At 38.7% G+C, this 18,830-nt stretch overlaps 2 protein-coding genes across 3 annotated transcripts; both read right to left on the reverse strand.

Annotated features, from left to right (window-relative positions):
• Nucleotides 1-195: 195 nt before the first annotated feature.
• On the reverse strand, nt 196-4,216 carry LOC125216623 (cytochrome B561, amino-terminal protein). Its single transcript, XM_048118377.2, has 7 exons — nt 3,931-4,216; nt 3,588-3,643; nt 2,585-3,495; nt 1,713-1,905; nt 1,431-1,616; nt 948-1,324; nt 196-626 (listed from the first exon to the last, which is right to left on the reverse strand). The coding sequence occupies exons 1-7, from the start codon at nt 4,116-4,118 to the stop codon at nt 486-488; spliced, it is 2,052 nt and encodes a 683-aa protein (XP_047974334.1). The 5' UTR covers nt 4,119-4,216; the 3' UTR covers nt 196-485.
• A 2,949-nt stretch (nt 4,217-7,165) lies between these two features.
• On the reverse strand, nt 7,166-12,901 carry LOC125214717 (auxin response factor 4-like). 2 transcript variants are annotated; one of them, XM_048115848.2, is made up of 13 exons: nt 12,255-12,898; nt 11,956-12,164; nt 11,774-11,830; nt 11,287-11,472; nt 11,126-11,210; nt 10,970-11,060; nt 10,559-10,723; nt 9,622-9,741; nt 9,461-9,536; nt 8,826-8,988; nt 8,030-8,742; nt 7,758-7,948; nt 7,166-7,658 (listed from the first exon to the last, which is right to left on the reverse strand). In XM_048115848.2, the coding sequence occupies exons 1-13, from the start codon at nt 12,328-12,330 to the stop codon at nt 7,475-7,477; spliced, it is 2,316 nt and encodes a 771-aa protein (XP_047971805.1). In that variant the 5' UTR covers nt 12,331-12,898; the 3' UTR covers nt 7,166-7,474. The 2 variants fall into 2 exon arrangements, with proteins under 2 accessions (XP_047971805.1, XP_047971804.1); XM_048115847.2 differs by having other exon boundaries at nt 11,956-12,901.
• Between the last annotated feature and the right edge of the window lie 5,929 nt (nt 12,902-18,830).

The raw sequence follows: 18,830 nt of genomic DNA on the forward strand, positions 1-18,830 counted from the left end.
TCAATAAATCGAATAAATGATATCTCCATTAACAACTTTTAAGAAATTACTAGAAAACAAACATTACTAAAGTCAAGCAATGCTACAGGAAATTGTTTTGGGATTTGAGTTTCAGTAGTTTTAAGTTTTCAACTATTGCATCCACTCCAAAAGATTAAACCATTAAATCTTTCTGGCGTCAGCTGGAACAGTAGAAACTAGAAAGAACAAATCTTTCCAACACAATTTTATCCAATGGATCGTTAAAATTATGGTCCCTGAAATGTAGTACTAGTAATAGTTTATGAACCAATTATGAAGTTCACTCTAATTAATCAAAATGGTGAGTTCAATACAGTACAAAAGAGAAGGGTCAGTAGGAAATTCGTCGGCTGCAGAAGGTAAGGTGTCTCTGTGACGGCATCCTATGTAAATTTGGATACAACTTTTTGTGCGACACAGCGGCAGAATTGACTCAGTTTGCCATTCATAAACCCATACTTTGCTCAGTCATCACTTTCCTGGTCAAGGACTGGAAGAATGGCTAACGCTGATGAATCGAGGTGCATGCCTCTAACAATACCATCATAACTGATCTTCATTTTATAGCACAGAAGCAATATGGCATCCCATAGTGCAGTTCTTCCCTGCAATCAAGGACATAGATGGTGTGTTAACACGTACGTACCCATCATGCCTACAAATCGACTACAATGAACAGAGACCATTAAATGAATGTACGCAGACTCAAATGACATTAAATTGGGAAAGAGGGAGGAGCATATAGCAGGGGGAGAGAGGAAATGAAGGTGCATGTTCAGCAAGTCTTGATGGGGTTAGAGGTTGGACAAAATGAATTGAATTACGTCATTTGAAACTGTATTACAAATTTCTAGTTGTACAAGTAATTCCAGTTATCATGTAGTAGAAGTAAAAGCATATGACTAGCATCGTGTACTATAAATTACCTGGAAAGAGAATTGAGGCTTCTTGTCCCAGTACAAGGCGAATACTGGGGGACTTTGCTTCCCAACAGCCAGAATACAAGCCCCCGGATGTAGCACTGAGGGAACACCAGATATAACAGCTACGTACTTCTCAGGAAACCTATCTTTAGGGGGCAGAACACCCAAAAACAAGGGGTTTTTGCTTGCCTGAGCCCCAGCATATGTTGTAGGATCAACATGCAACATCCATTTCGGGTGTTCCAGGAAAGCGCAAAACAGATAAAGAAGCAAATGAGAATCGCTAGGAAGATCAAGACTCCATTTCTTATTCTTTTTATCATAGACCTCGCCATTTCCCAGATACTCATAATTCTTCAAACATGTTCCATCAGCAAGTTCTACAAGATAATTGATATATATCAAATGATAAAAACCACACTACAGGAAATCTATTAATTGATTATTTCAATTTGTTTAGAACCAAGCAATTAGGAAAGCACATACCTCGAATCCTTTGTACAGTATAATCTGCTCTTACACTACTTTGAGGAAGTAAACCTTTACCCCATTCCCCTTTCATCAAAGCATGGAGTCTCTGATGCTCCGTAATGGCATCCATACCCTCTCGCAAAATAGAGATTGCCACGGCATGCTGCTGGGATTGCTGGAAATTAATGCCTTGAGCTTTTGCTAGAAATGAAAAAGGAACACTAAGCTGTTAAACAAACTTCTCCTTCAAATTCAGGATTGTATATTAAAATCATAATTTCCATAAGTGTAACATACAAGTATCAAAAACTTGAACTAGAGTTGCACGAAGCTGATGAAGAAGTCCATCCTCGTCAACTGCAAATGCTGGCTTCCAGTCATTACTTCTATCAATTGGAGATACATTAGCAGTACCAGGCGCATTTGGTGCATCACTTCCAATTTGGCTAATGTCAATTGAAATATTAAGTTTTGCAGCTGCTTCAATAACCTAAAAACTTCCAAGAGGTAAGTGGTGTTTCTTCTAGCAGCAAAACAAGATCTGAGAACTACGATTGAATATGCATGCATTATAAAATAGGTCATTTATGTAAGTACATCCAAACAAGTATGCAGCGAATTAGATCTGTACAACCAACAACCTACAGTCCTACACCATCGATGAGAATCCTAGGTGAATGATTACACTAGTTTGAGTCAAAACAAGGGCAGGCCTTATATCATTGTTCCATGGGAAGAATGCTTAAAATCTTTATTTTCAATCACTAGATTTATAGTGTCTCCTAAATAGAGTATTAAGGGAGTAGGAAAAGAGGTCAACCTAAGAGTCTCCCCGTGATAGCTATATCCAGAGTCTCTGGAAACAATATACTATAAACTAAAAGTGCACTCAAATTAAATGCCAGAAACTAACAGATGATGCTACAGTATAAGGTTACAGTTATCCAAAGAGAATTTCTAGTGCAATGATAGAGATTCAAGATCCATATAATAATATAAAGGAGTCCTTTTTTCTCTGTCATCAAAAGAAGTGAAGCAGAATATTTTTAGTTAAATCCTGACTGCCAGAGAGACAGCCAAAAACTCGTAACTAGATATAGTAATCCATACATACTCACTGAAAAATCTCCATGAATGTGGTAAAAGATACAGGGGAATATTAATTTCACCTTTATGTGGCTGGTATCAATCTTTCCAAGAAGAGGATTGAGTACAACAGCAGAAAACCACTGCCTGAGACGGTCACGCCATTTCTCTATATGTGGATGAATGCCCAGCCTTTCAAAAGCTTCAATCGATTCTTCCATAGACATTGGAGGGGGAAGCTCTACCTCTCCTTTCTTAGGTGGAGTTGTGAACTTCTGGGAACCAGGGGACATCCTAACTTGCCTTAAAGGCGTACTTCTTGTAGCTCCAGAAGTACTAACGGAACCAGTTAGGGTGTTTGGACTGGTCATCCCAAATGCATTTATGCTGGGGGGAGGACTTGCCAATTTACTAGCTGTTTCAGATATCTTCTCATCTATATCAGCCAGAAAACTTTCAAGATCTTTCTCCGTTGCTAAATCTTTCTGAAAGGCACGACGCTTATTTGACCAAGGAGTGCCAGTCAACTGATCTACTCCAGGTGAAGACTGCAGCGATGGTGACGGTATCGATGACCGTGTAGAGGCCGCAGGTACAAGATACATAGAAGGAGAAGCAGGTGACTTGGATGGTGTACTATAAGCATGCATTTTTCGCCCACCACTAGAGCTTGATTTCCCACCACTCATTTCATGATTCGAACTTGATGGATGAAGTGGGACAAGCAAACTTGATGGGGACGGCGAGCTAACTTTTGATTTAGGAGGTCTCTTTGAAGACTCCTCAGAATCCTTTTCAATTTTTGACCTTAACCCCAAAAGGCCAAGCTGTCGATCGGTAAGGCGTGTTAGCTCTTTTGTGCCTTTGGAAGGAGATTCTACAAAAACCTCTCTAAGATTTCTTATTCTCCAAACTGAAAGGGCTTTGACAAAAGCAAACACAGCTGCAAGCAGTATGCAACTTGCCATTGCTGCTATAACTTTGGAACATATACCTGCATATTGAAATCGTATCACAAAACCGATTGCTAGAACTAGTCACATCATTGCTTTCAGAAACGGTAATGAAAATCAAAACTCTACTTACTTGCAACATCTTGAGAGACAAACCCAAGTCCAAAATCAGCAGCAGCCGTATTTCCCCTGCATCGATCACATTCACATTAGCACTAAATATTTCACACCTCATGTCAATGTACTGGTTTTATCAAACATCTAAGGTTCGAAATCACGTTCAGTACAGAAGATTTCCCAATTCATGCAAGAGTACTAGATATTTCAATTCCCATGTCAAAGTTGTGTGCAATATATACTATAATTCATTTCAAAGTTTCAAGATTAAGCTCAAATTAGTGGGAACTAATGGCAGCCTCTTTTTTAATAATTTAACCGGAATGCAGAGCATAAACCTTGAAACAACCGCGAAATACCTGTACAAAGAGATGGCGAGGGCGACGGCAGAGGCGCAGAAAAGAGAGAGGATGAAGAAGACTGTGGAGGCGGAAGGGCGAAGGCTGTTGGAGGTGAGGGCGGCGGAGAGTGCTGGGTTCTGGTACACCGCAAACACCGAGGGCTTCGATGCGCCCGGCATCTGCTGCTGTCCTCCACCACGATCCATCACTGATTTATGCCAATTAGCCTGTTTAGGGTTTAACAATGTGAATTTCCGCCATTGTTGGGGTTTTTGGAGCTGGATGAGGAAGCCCGAATTTTCGAAATTTCAGCGCTTGTTGATTTCTGTTTTATAAGCCCTGATACGGGTCGGGTTATGCTCCGTATAATTTAGAGATTCCAAATATAGAATTTTAAAATTTTCCAAATACAAATAACTACCGTGTTTACTTCATACTATAAAATTCTTTTTCAATAGAAAGAGTATTTGAGAAGGTATTATATATTCCTCAATTTTAAAAAGGTATATTTACCGAATTTTCTATACAAAAGATAATTATAAACTTTTTTCAATTTACCTTCTTCTATATTGAAATTTACTTGTAGTATTTTCTAAAAAGGTATATTTACCTTAACTGAAAGTGATCAATAAAAAATATTTTTTATCTACTTCTTTCCCTCGGAGATGTTCCAAGTAGGATTAGGATTTAGGGCTAAATAGACACTGAGCCTCTAAAACTCAATGGAATTAATTGTTTAAATTGATCACGATTTAATTTTTGTTAATAATGAATTATTAATACCTTATTCATATTACAAATATGACTCATTTTTAACTAAATCATATATCATATTTAAGATTTTAATATTCTTGAATTATTTTAAGTTTTGTGTAAGCTTTGGTTAATTAACTCTTCTACCAACTCGCGTACGTTGAGCCATGTTTTTCACAAAAATACTAAACTCTCACGTTAACCCAATATACTACTACTAAGGTTGTCTCCGGCGGCGCCCCTCCCATTCGCCCCTCCCACGCGCCCCTCCCATGCCACGTCAGCACTAGCCCCTCCCATTCCACTGCCACATCACTAGCCCTTCCCACTGCACTAGCCCTTCCCACTCGCCCTTCCCACAATTAAATTAATTCACAATTAAAATTTAAATTCACGAAAATAAAATGTAAATTCACGGAAATAAAATTCGACACGAATACGAACGGGAAATACGAAAATTACATTAAATTACATAATTTAAAAAAATTACATAATTTAAGAAAAAACATAGTAAATAAAATTACATAATCCCCTCGGCTTTCACTCCTCCTCCTCGTCCTCGTCCCCGTCGCCCGTGCCACTGCCACCTCCGACGTCCCCGCCCCCGATCTCGACGCCATCATCATCAATGGGCGGCATCCCTAAATCGCGCCGACATCGGTCGACCATCTCCTTGCACAGCCTTCTCAAGACTGGATCGTGCGTGTTATACCACTTCAAAGTGATCTGCATCAGGGTCTTCGTTTGCTGCACGCGGGCGAGGCTGTCGTCATCTTCTCTGACGGGGACCTCCGATTCGACCTCGTAGGACCCGCTGCCGCTGCCGCTTCCCCTCGCCATCCGCTGCGCAGCCTGATGCCCCATCGGGCGACGACGACGGCGAGTGTCTGTTCGTGGTAGCGGGGCCACTTCATCGGCTTCGGGGAGCTCGTGCGAACCTGCACTGCTGCTGTACTCACCGGAAGAGTTGATCTTCGTCCGCTTCCAGCCCGATTCGAAACCAACCGCAAACTTTTGCGAGTCCTTGATCGCGAGAAATGCCTCCCACTGGTCAAACTCTTTGATCCCCAAGTCTTTGCTGGGGTACTGGGTTAAGGATTGTCTCCGCACATCATCCTCAGACATGCCGCTGCTTACCATGCGCATGTTGTTTTGGTAGATTGAGGCAAAACGACTGAGCTTAGGCCTCAACCGGAGCCACTGTTTCCGGCATATCTCGGGGATGCGAGGCTTCGCCCCAGGCGGTTTGTTGGCGCAGTAGGCGGCACTGATGCGATGCCACATTCGGTCAACATACTGGCTCGCTCTGGTGTAGGGATCCTCTACAACACCGACCCATGCCTTCGCAAGCGCGGCATTTTCCCACACGGTCCAGATCGTCCTCCGCTCAGTCTCATCCACACCCTCCTCCCCTCCCATCCCCGTGTGTGAGGAAGAGCTCGGGACTTTGCCCTTGCCCCTACCCGCGCTCCTGGCCGTGGCCTTGCTTTTTCTCCGGCCCCTTACAGGCCCCGCCTCCTCCTGGGGAGTCTCATGGATCGGCGATAGCCCCAGATCCTCAAAAGAGAAAGTCTCGATGCCGGCGTACCGAGTCTCCGGAACAGAAGAAGGGGAGTCATCGGCCAACAAATCTATATATGGCCGATAGACAGATTCCCCAGGCGTCCTCGGGCTCCTGTGCTGCATCGACCCACTCACCGACATATTTGGCGGCGTACCGCTCATCCCCACTGCCCCGGGCACCATCCCTCCCACCCCCGCCATATTTGGCGGCATACCGCCCATCCCCGCTGCCCCTGGCATAGTCACACCCATCCCCGCCATATTTGGCGGCATACCGCCCATCCCCGCAGTCCCACCCATCCCCGACATATTTGCCGGCATACCCGCTGCCCCCGGCATCATCTGACCCATTTGACTCATCCAAGTGTACATATTGTAGAACATTTGGGGAGTCATCGTCGGCATACCGCCCATCCCCGCCATCTGGGGATTCATCCCCGTTTGGGGATTCATCCCCGCAACATTTCCCTCCGCGCCGATGGGAATCGAGGGTGTGTTCCCTCCGCTCGTGGTGGGGGAGTTTCTGTTGTACTCCATTGTAGTAGAAATGAAATGTGTAGAGAGAGAGAAACTTGTTAACACAAGTGGGGTGAATGAAATGAATTTGGGGGAGCCCTATTTATAGAGTTTATTATTTATTAATTAAAAAAAAACAAAAATGTCGGACGTCCGAGTTGGGACGGGCGACCTTCGCCACAGTGGCGCCCGTCCCACTCGCCCGTCGACGGGAGGGGCGAGCTCTTCGCAGGGGCAGTCGGGACGGGCGTGGGCGCCCTTCCCGCACACTATGGCGCCCGTCGGGTCGCCCGTCCCCGACGGGCGAACGGGAAGGGCACCATAGGAGACAACCTAAGGTATGGTATACTAGTAAATAAATTTCTTTTAAAATTAATTTACAAATCTATTTTATAACCAACTTCAAACTTTAACAAATCTATTTAACATACTATATAGTACTTCATATCAAATAAAATATCATTAGTCAAATTGTACAATTTTCAGGAAAAAAGAAGAAAAACAAAACAATAATATTCTCTCTCTGTGTCTCAATTGTGCAACAGCATAACAACATTACATTAGACAAAGCACCAACACAAACCAACTCATGTTTATAGAGAGGAATAAATAGCATTCATACATAATAATAACCAAATCTACCTACTTCAACTACATCGTTTCCTTCGTACCACGAACACGAACACGAACACGACCACACTTTATTTAGTAGCTTACACGAACCTCGTCCTCACATCCTTATCACAGTTGGGGAAGAATCGGGCTCCCCTACTGACGACGACTTGGACACATCAGGCGCTGATGGCGCTTCTTCTAGGCAGCTCTTGGTGTCGTCGCTGTTCATTCCAATGGTCAGCTTCTCCACCTCCTCTTGTGTGTATATGTGGATCTTCGTCGCCACCTCAACAAACTCGCTGCATTCATCAAACACAGAGCAAGAATTTGGCTTAAATTCCGCAATTTACATGCTATTACCCCCAAAAAAACAAAGCATTGTTACGAGAGGGACTTACTGCCAAGGGTCGTCGCCAACCACCATCATGTCGTTCTCACTATCAGTGTACAGTATGCGCCATCCATGATTTGGATCGCACAAGAGGCCCTCCATGTTGAACAGCCTCTCGAGTTCAGTCAGCAAATCATCATAGCCATTCAATCTCAAAAGATCAATGGCTCTCCCCACCAAGCTACCTTGTTTGTGAACCTACAAACAAAAATACCAATCACCCTTTCGTGACAAAAGAGTATTAATCAGCCATCGCTGCTCGACTTGCTCGAAAAGTACCTTTGTACAGCTCCTCTTGCTAGGGCCCTGTAGATTGATGGCAGCAGGATCTTCTGTCAAGGAGAAACCGAATATCTTGCAGCTCGGAACATTCTCCTTCAAGTTGCTTTCACTGTTCACATTTTTAAGACCAGACGTCCTCTCCAGCGCCCTCGGTTCGTTTGTCAGATGTGGCATTCGACCTACATCGGCTTTTGTCCCACTCAGAATAGAAGTAGGGCTCAGAACATGATTTCCTGTTTGGAAATTGGAGAAGTTGGACAGCATGGGTCCTCCTGTATGGATGCTCTTGTGCGGAATCGACATGCTTCTAGAACCTTCTGAAGCCAGGGGATAGAAGCTGGGCATCGGCCTCTGATTGTGAATGTTGTAACCATGCTGAGGTTTTGACCAAACACCGAGATCCGAGCTACTTCTCCCCGTGAGAGATTTGAATGAGCAAATTTCTTGACCTTGCAAGACCTTAGGAAACCAAGTGGATTCCAGAAAGCCTGTGAAGTTGGCGGGCGCGTGGTTTCTCATAAACTCGCCATAGTTCATTTTATCCATCCCGTTTGGCACAGGATTAAGTGTGGTAGGTTGCACACCAAAATCGAGCTGGCGGTTCACACGATCACCTCTGTAGAAAGGTGAAACTAGACCTACATTTTCTTGACCTTGCAAGACCTTGGAGGATCGTACCGACTCCTCAAAGTCCAAAACAGCGTCCCCACCTGCATATAAAATCAGATTTTAAGGTCAGACGAGCAAATAATGTAGAGCAGAACAATTGAAATCCGAATGGAAAGATATGTACCAGCAATCGGGCTACCATGCGGGGCAACGTGCAGATTCGACCTCAGTTTCTTCATCCTAGGTGAGGACTGGATACTCAGAGGTGCATAGTTACCTGATAAATCAATGTCCCATGGAGAAACTCGTTCTTGGTGGTTACTCATGATGTCCTCGTCCCAACGCACCTATAGCATTTTCCGGTAACAAGGGTGTTAGTGACATTGCAAGAAATGATTGGATAAATGTAATCACAATGGCATTAGAATATGTTATGCTGATCTATCTTTGCTACTAACACTAACTCAATCCATGATTTGACACCAAGGGGCTCGAACCTACTTCCACAATCGTTTATTGTTATATAAACTCTAAAGCAATTAAGCAACAAAATGAACAGACGCCAGACGCCAATCTCAATTCCACCTGTTCACCAAAATCTCGCAGAAAAGTACTACAACATCATGAAAACAGAACAGGGAAGATGTAAAAATCGATAGATCCTTCACATCCATTATAAGCTAATAGTTGAGAACATGTGTCATTTCGGTCATTTATAAGGTCATAGTACAACGGAATGACAACGATAAACTAGATGTCCTAGAAGAGCAAAAATGCAAAATCACAGAAAGGTTGCCTGGCTATGAAGTTGTACTCTACCATCAGGCATCTCCATTTCGAGTTCTGCCATCGATAGGGATCCATATCACCGACTCCAGTCACCACTCCACTGAACCTGCAAACATAAAACAAATACAATCAGCATCCATTGCAGAATGCAGAGGCTAAAAGGTAAAAATTTGAAATGAACTGTGTGGGACCTTCTTTCAGGAGAATCATCAAAATCGAATCGCATTCTGAATCTTGTCCCAACAGGTACACGGCTGGTGGTACACTTCACATATTTCTTGGCGGGGATAATAAAATCAGCATGGCTCGCCCTGCAAAATAAAATAAAGTTCTAAGCAGACGTGTCACGTGATGTCAGCGGCTAATAGTACAACACCATGTAATCTAAACATGCCAGTGATTTGTTCCTCATTCTGTACGAGTTCATACACATCTTCGACATTTGTATTATCCATCAAATTTTAGCTACATGCATACTTCACTTGCCCAATCAAGTTAGGATTTTATTGCCCCAGTACTCAAGACTCGATGCTTTTTAAAATGGCCAAGACAGCTAACAGCTCCTCAAATAATATCTCAAACAGTCAACAACTCCAAGACATGCTTAAATCAGTCATATTTGTGAACTTATCATACTTTATGACAAAATAATATAGCTATAGTCACTGGTATCATTTTTGAGACTAGAGATTTTTTCCATTGTGTCATTAAATATGGTTGAAAGGCTAAAATGTTAATTTGGATTACAAAAACAAGATTGTACATCGAGGAATTGGTGCTCTCTAGAGGTAAAATTAGAGAGGGTTTCATCTATAGACTTGCAGTTACCGCTATGACCTTCGTGTCTCCAATCTACACACATATTTCGAGGCAAACAATCCTCAAAGCAAGTTGTGCTATTTTCACTAGAAAGTGTTCAGAAACACTGTTGTATTTCCATGGCATTGTGGAGACAATAACGCGCTATAGGCAAATACAGCTACAGATTTACTACTAGGTTCTAAGCTTTTATTCTTCAAAAGTGTTCTTTCTATATTATCAAGTAAGAATAACAAGGTTAAGCACGTAAAGTACAAAATTTCACAATGTAACCAGATCTTCGATAACAAAGAGTGTGCAAAACAGTACCTTGGGCTGTAGAAAACATGAAAAGAGTTGTTGCTTGATATAGCATTTGCAACTGGAGAGAGGACATTGGGATAAGAACTCTGATTCTTAATGATCGAATCAGGCAAGCCATTCCTAGGCCGAGCAGCTCGTCTAATCCCTAACCGTAGTTCTCCAGTTTCTCCTCTGCAGTATGGTAAAAACACCTTATAAGGCAAGGAACACTTTAAACAACAATGCTGCATAGAAAAGCTCAGTTCCAACATCAGTCACTTTTTCCTTGCAACAGATCATTAATCCCACATTTTACTTGCGCCTTCAAATCAACTCAAGTTTACATAACTTAATCTTCTCAATTAAAATTTACACAATTCATTTCCAAGCATCTTGCATATGTATTGCTCAAATGCAAAACTTCGAGATAAGATGTACCTCAGAAAGAGGACAGCATCCCCCGAAACAAGATTTTTCTGACTAACAAATATACTCCAACCAGTAGTGAGCAAATGCCGCCTTGGCTGGCCTGCAATATCATGATCGAACACTCAGAATCTCCACAAGAGAATGAGTGATACACGAACCTTATACCTCTATAAATGTGTCTGAACTTCCACTCCACTCCATGCAGGTCTTTGGCTATGAGTTCCTGGGAGGGCCTCTGCTCTTTATAATCCTACAACCAAACATGATTCCTCAGCAAGACAAACACTACTCAAGCTACTAGAGAATTCACGTGTTATTAGCCAAACCAGAGGGGGGAAGCAGTCTTCAGCGGCTCTACGAGGAACAGAAAATCCACCATGGGTACTGGTATCTGAAGCAGTCAAGGTCTTGCAGAACATGTGGGAAGTCGACTTTGCAGGCATGACACCATACCCATCCTCGCCAGTACCCACACTTTCACTCTCTTCGCCGTTCGATTTCACCCCTTCGACCTGCATCAGCACGACAACATTACAAAGGCTGAAAGTGGACACTTACCAATTTTTCTCTAGCACTAATCCAAGGCCTGATGACCGACCTATAACTAATTCTAACTGAAGACGAAACATAAAACAATAAGAATTTACAATAATCATCATAAAAACCCAATTCTTTCACTAATCAATAATTTCAAAAAGTAGAAATCAAGAACCAATCTTCTCACCACCAATGAATTCACAATCAAGAATTGCAAAAATCAAACATCCAATCGAACTAAAAACCAATACATATATCTGTAATTACCAACAGTACCTCTGGTAGAGGAAGCAGATTCAGTTGAGTGTAAACCTCATCATTCTCCTTGTTTGCCTGTTACAAAAACATTAACCAAAACTCAAAACAAGAAAACAGCAAGGCCTAAGTGTTGAAACCACACCCTAAAACAAAACCAGCAAGGCATTGGGCACAAAACAAGAGCTCAGCAAAGCACTCACAAGAAGCTGAACATCAACAACCCGGCAAAAGATCTGTGGAGGAAGATCAAAAGTGGGGACATCCATAGGAGGAAAGGGGGAGGCAGAGGCAGCCTGCTCCATGTGGCCTTGAGGGAAATAGACCACTACATTTCCCTTCTTGGGCAAGCTGGTGAGAGGTCCAGCACAAGCATGCCAGAGCTCCACATATATCGATGGTGGAGCAGATTCTGAACAAGGGGAAGAAGAAGAAGATGAGTGAGAGGCAGCATTCGGTGAAAAAATTGAAGTTTGCAGAAACGCATAATCACCACTACCACCTTCACATTCTTCTCCGTTCACACATGCATTATTCTTCTCCACTTCACTCACAGCATGATTCAGATCGAATTCCATGAATTCCCAGATGAAAAAGTTTCCAACTTTATGCTTTTCTTGAACCAAACACTTGAGAGTCACTCTAGCATTAGACAACCACAAAAAAAAACGCAACTAACACAACAAAACAAAGGGGCAAAGAACATTGATCAAGAAATAGGCTGAAATGAGCAATTAAGAATGTTTCCATAAGCTCTATGAAAGTTCCAAGATAATTGCCAGATGAATTATCCCAAAAAGCAATCAATTTTGAGCAAGAAAATCCATAAAGGGCAAAGGGGTTTCACAAAATAGCAAAGAGAAAAAGAAGTCATTTTTCTTGGTGAGGATAGGATAGCATAGCAAGAGAGTTTGTAGTGTGAAAAAGCAGTTGGGTAATCTAAAAGATGAGAAGGAAAGAGAGAGGGGCATCAAATAATAACAAGAAATTCAGAGTATGATTCCTCCCCCATTTGCAGCTCTGTGAAGGGGGAGCAGAAGCAACAGACATAGACAATTGCTTGGCAAGCACAGAACCAAAAGGCAAAGGAAGCCAATGTAGTAGTGCCCCATTTGGACTTAAGACTGTTTTTGTGTGTGAGAGATAAAGAGAAAGAGAGAGAACTGTGTTTAGTGGAGGGGACAAGCTAAGACAGTACAGAACCCACAGCCAAAGCCTAACCCCACTCCTTTCTTGCTTCACTTTGCATTAGCTTTTGTGGTTTTTCAGTGTGAAAAAAAGGAAAAATTAACAACATTAAGATGTTTTTTTTTGGTGATTATTAAAATTTCTTTATCACTTTCAGGTTGAGGCCCCCTTCCTCCGGTCACCACCACCAGCAGAAAAAGGAGGGGTTCCATTGAATGCAAACAAAAATGTCTTTTCCCTTCCTAATAAAGAAGATATTTTTATTCAAGAATTTGAAAACAAAACATCCATTGCAATGTACCACTACTATTGGAGATTTTACTTTGACTAAATTCATTGAGGTAAGAAAAATAATTACCATCGCATCTTTTAATTAGTTATATTATTTCAATTTTATTTGCCCTATAACTGTATTCATACATAATTATGTATAGTGTGGTCATCAATAGAAACATTAGTAGCCGTACATAATTAAATAGTACTGATTTTTAGTGTGAAACTATATATTAATAGTCCAAATTCTAGATGTTTGCATCTTAATTAACTCTAACGAACCTTGCTAATCATAACCTATCTTATTACTCCATCTGAAAAATAATTCATCCATTGCTAAAACTAATTTATGGAGTATCTATTTATAGTAAATTTTCTATCTAATAAGAGAATCTCGTTCTTTTAATCAATAATTTAGTCAATTTCTCTCTGTTTTTGTGTTTTACATTTGATGCAACATTGGATTTATGTCTGTTAAATCACAATACGTATTTTACATGTATACAGTTAGAAATAAATCGTACTTACACCAACAAAATTTGGATGTCCACCCACTAATCTAGATTAGCCTTATCCATTTTATTATAATGCTCGTAATTATTCATCTTAATAATCATTTCAACATAAAGTAATGGGATGGATATTAGAATAATTATGCGTTAGCATACATTACCCATCCATTAAGATTTACAAGGTGGAGCTCTAATTATGCCATTGACAATGGCAATAGCATTTCTCTTTTTATTAGGACCTACAAATGCATAATATATTGGAAAAGTTCATATTGATTGTAACTCAACACTCCCCCATATTTATTTATTTTGATGCTACTTATTATCAATAAATATTAGATGGAGTAAGACATATATCCATTCAAATGAGTAATGCATAATACTCCCCATATATATGTGTATATATTCGCTCAATCGCTTGCTTAGTTTACGATACTATATACTCCATTTTCATCTTTTTATTGACATGCATTTTAATAATTCAATTAACATAACTAGTGGAAAAGTTGTGAGTGGAATAAAGATGCCACTTAATTGCAGCAAAACAAAAAAACACTTAATTCATAAACTATATGGTAGGTATAGTTCAATTAAAAAGTATGGAAAATCTTTGGGGTAAGACTAGATTTTTGTGACAAGAGCATAATAAATAGGTATAAAAATCTACATTAAGTAATTAATCAATTGATGTAGTAATAATTTTTAATTGTGAACACATGTCAGAAAATTTCTTTTCCAACGTACCTATATATATTTATAAAATGCCCATGATGAAATTTCAGCACACAGAAATCACTATACTGGTACAATTATTAAAATCAAGTACATTATCGGATCATTTTTCTTAGGGGTCGCGGGTCGCAATCTAAAGAATAGTACTCTTCATAATTAACTCATTTATTTCCTTCGAAAATGAAGACGATATAAACAATTAACTCATTTATTTCTTTGAGTAAATTGATGGTTCTTTTTCAAAAACAATAAAACCGAGATATAAGCAAAAAGAACTATTGAAATGTGCGGATTAAGTTTAATGTTAAAATTACTATAAATGAGTTCGTCCAATTATTAAGTGAAAAAGAAATTATAGCAAAAAATTTGTATTTGTATTGGTATTTGGTAGAGAGAGAGAGAGAGAGAGGAATTGAAAGAGAGAGGTGAAAGAGGAGGTGGGGCCAAGCTAAAATGTTTGGCAGCAAATATAGTGGGAGTGCTCTGGTGATAGTAGTTTGGGCTTCTTTATTCATAATCTCTCAAGTCATATCAACTTAATTGTCTTTTCCTTCTCCCCACTCTCCTGCCCCCGCGTGCTCTACTTTCTCTCTCGTGTTTCCGCTTCATTTTTATTTATTTTTTAATTATAGTAGTTGAAATATTATGTGATGCAAAGATTAAAGATAAATATTAAGTGAATTAATATATATAACAAATAAGATAAAATACATAAATAAAATGAGTAAAATAAAAATTAGTAATATTGTAACATTTAAATGTATTTGTAGTTAAAAAAAAAGTAGTTAATTTACAATAATGGAATACTACAATCTAGTGAGAGTATTTATTCGATAGAATCAAATATAGCTAAAATACAACTTAGTGACAGGGAGAGTATTTATTCGATAAAATCAAGTGTAAAGTAGTAGTATGCTTTTTATAACAAATATTTTGTGTATAATTTGAAAGATAGAATAAAAAAAAGTTATTGTGAGATGTTCACACTCGCATGCCATTTCATTGAAATGGTGAGTCGCAACGTGTCTCGCTGGGTTCCGGAGTGACTAGACGAGCCAAATCATTCACATTATAGATAGATCCTCTAATATATGAGGCATACAACTAAATTAATACTTCTAAAGGTTGTAAGAACAGTTACATCTTTGGCATGGAAGACTAGGACTTTGCTAAAAAATAGGCTTCCTAAAAATTATATAGTTTTTCATAAAATGTTACTTTTTGTATTTCAATTATGAAATAGATGAAATAAATTAAACAAACCATGGTCAAAGAATATCTTATTTTAGATATTCATTCCAAGAAGCCTATATCTATCACACCCCAAATGTGATGCAACAAGATAAAAGTGAAATTAATTTTATTGTTGGAATAATGGTTAATTTAATATACATAACTGAATATACTGATTATAAAAATGGATTGGCTATATTTTAATGTGACAGTAAACGAAAGGTGAAGCGTGGGCTAGAGGGGTGAAATGAGGTTGGGGTGCGGCTTTGGCGCTGGCGGAAGGGGCCCACACCTGAATGCTTGCTTTAAAATGGGGGTTGGACTCCCCACAAATAACGGCTATGCCATTCCCCCACCTTTCACGCTTACTCCCCCTTATTTATTTACCTTTTCACCCCACCACTAATTTTTAATAGTACTACTTGTTATTTTAATTATACAAAAAAAAAAAAGCAATTAAGGAAGACTCCAATAGTGATCAAATGTTTGCAATTTTTCACCAAACAGAATACGTGAGTCTTAGTTATAAAAAAGGGATAAAAATGGGTTAAAAGAAACCGAAACTCATATTCACATATGAATAGAAATGAAAACAATAGAAACCTATTCGCGGAAGAGGGATAGGGGAGTATCAACTGAACCAAACTATCCCCAAGGCCCCAACCCCAGCCCAAAAAAAGGATAAAAATTTAGTAAAATTTTATATGAAAAACAGCATGTGATTAGTTGTTGAATAATTAAGTGGGTAAAGATATATAGTACTACTATGAAGTGTATTTCTAGTTACAACCGAACTTGATCAACCATTGTGCCTAATGATCTTAGAATAAAATATTGTATCTATAAACATTTTTTTTGAACAAGTATCTATAAACATCAAATTACATAAAGATCCACACGGAAGCACAATAACAAATCATAGAGTATTTTATTTTAGTTTTTGTTTAGTCGTTTTAATTTGTTGTGCTGTGTCAACTAATTATTCATTGTTGTTTCTTGTCTATGTTTTGTCTTAGAATGCATGTGAGTTTGTTTGAGACGCAATGTAATCGTGTACATCCAATCATATTTGAGAAATAGGAGTAATAAATATTCATGAGGTATAAATTGTGGAATTGTCAAATTTTGGTCCTATGTAACTTCAAAATTAAGTTGAAAAAAATTATGAATTTTAGATTTTTTTTCTCAATTAATGTAGGAGTACCTCACAATGATAAAATTTGGTCGCTTCGTATAATATATTTTTCAATCAAACGTCATTGTATTTTTACAAATAGACAATATCGTTTAACTCATCGACGATGACGTCCATGCACGATTTGTCGGCTTCCATATTACTACTACTATGCCATAATATGATAATAGTAGGCAGGTTTGACACAATACGAATAATAATTGGAAGATGGTTGTAGTAGTAGTAGTATATAAGTACGTATGAGATGTCACACCCATTATTTTGTCTATCTCCATAATTACACAGCTGCACTTGCATTCACTTTATTAAAGTCGAGCGCAACGCAATTCAATTTCTCTCAGTCCTTGAATATTTGTAATTGGTTTGAAAGGGAGAGATGAGTTGTGGTGAAACAAAAGAAAAAAGAAAAAAAGGAAAAAGAAGAGAAGAGGAGAGTCATACTCATACATCACTATTGTGTGTGCAGTGAGTGGGTGAGTATGTGTTTTATCTGCTTTAATCGAACCATGTTTGTCGGGTGGGCCCCTACCTCCGGAGGCCGCCCGCGTTCATCGTACCCTATCTCTACGTGCATCACCTGTCCTTTTCTGTCTCCTCTTCTTTCACTATTACCGTGCTTAAGTCTTACCATATGTAATAATGGATTCTAATTACTCTTACTACTACTATATTTGGAACTTCAAAAATTCCCTTCTTAATTTATATAGTACTCCTACGTATTAATTTATCTGAAATGTCAACCACTTTTCATATTTGTTTGATTCGATTTTGAGTTTTTGCTTTAATGCCAAGTACTATACAGTAGTCACTAATTTTTTTTATCCAACTAAAAACGTTAATTTGTGTTTCTAAATACTCACTTATACTTTTAAAAAAATTCTTATTTTTGTGTCCCTACTAATACTCCATCCGTCTGCTCGGTTCGAATTTCAAAAAATTACTGCGTATTAACTTTGTAAAATAAAGTGGTAGAAAAAATTAGTGGAAAATAGGTTAGAGTGGGTTAGTGAAATGTGGTAATCACCTACCAAAAATGATAAAAGTGAAATAAGATATTTATTAGTGAATGAATAAAAAAATTGAGATATTTAATGACAGGCTAGAGGAGTATTGTAAATGGATATGAGAGGAGTACTGTAAATGGATATGGATGCAAATGGAAACATGTTTGAAAAACAAAAGATTAAAAGTGCTAGTTGATAAATATGTCCTCAATTAGAGGACGCTTTTATTTGCTATCTTAAATTTTAGTCATTTTAAAAAAAATTCCAATGAAATTGCATCTCCAATTCTATTTTTTATAAGATGAATTTATTAATGAGTTATAGGTCCATAAAATAACTCAATTCAGAATAAAAAGAACTAAGAAAACAGTTATTGAAGTATCTCAATTTCAAATGGTTTGGTAAGTTGAAAGTAGTAGCTTCATTCTTCCTGTAATTATTGGTCTGCACGAATTCAGGGTATAAAAAATGATTTTTATAAAGTGTAGGATTTATACTAAAGTTAACAAACTTTTTGTACATGAATTTATTTCATTTTTAATTAGAGACATCATAAAATGATATAACACCACTTGTAGCGGTAGTAGATTATATCTTTGTTAATTAGAGATCAATTTTTTCTAAATCATTTGAACGTGGGGGGGACAAATATAATGGGAAAATATAAATGTACTATATTGTGATGGTGTACCAATATCTTGAACCATCTAATCAAGTCAAAAGTGGTCTTACAACATCTATTTATTGGCTGTAATCTATGCACAACAAATATTATTCTCTTTTGAACAACTGTTTTACCCAAAAAGAGAACATTTTGATACTTATATTTATATGCATATTGTTTGGGGTCAGAACTTTATAGTTGTGTAACTCAATCAATAAAGCAGAAGTTATCATGTGTATTTAATATGTTGAAATCCATGTAAAAACAAGATTAACTT

Source organism: Salvia hispanica, chromosome 3, assembly GCF_029641045.1.
Source record: "Salvia hispanica isolate PSC_SH4W2 chromosome 3, Shi_PSC_v1, whole genome shotgun sequence".
In the NCBI taxonomy this organism is placed as follows: Eukaryota; Viridiplantae; Streptophyta; class Magnoliopsida; order Lamiales; family Lamiaceae; genus Salvia; species Salvia hispanica.

Coding starts and splice junctions, on each gene's coding strand:
- LOC125216623 (XM_048118377.2), bottom strand. CDS start 4,118: ATGGATCGTGGTGGAGGACAGCAGCAGATGCCGGGCGCATCGAAGCCC. Junction 3,496..3,587: donor TGTCTCTCAAGATGTTGCAA/GTAAGTAGAGTT, acceptor TTCAATATGCAG/GTATATGTTCCAAAGTTATA. Junction 627..947: donor AGCCTCAATTCTCTTTCCAG/GTAATTTATAGT, acceptor CCTTGATTGCAG/GGAAGAACTGCACTATGGGA.
- LOC125214717 (XM_048115847.2), bottom strand. CDS start 12,330: ATGGAATTCGATCTGAATCATGCTGTGAGTGAAGTGGAGAAGAATAAT. Junction 11,061..11,125: donor GTTCAGACACATTTATAGAG/GTATAAGGTTCG, acceptor ATGATATTGCAG/GCCAGCCAAGGCGGCATTTG. Junction 7,659..7,757: donor GTTGGCGACGACCCTTGGCA/GTAAGTCCCTCT, acceptor TGATGAATGCAG/CGAGTTTGTTGAGGTGGCGA.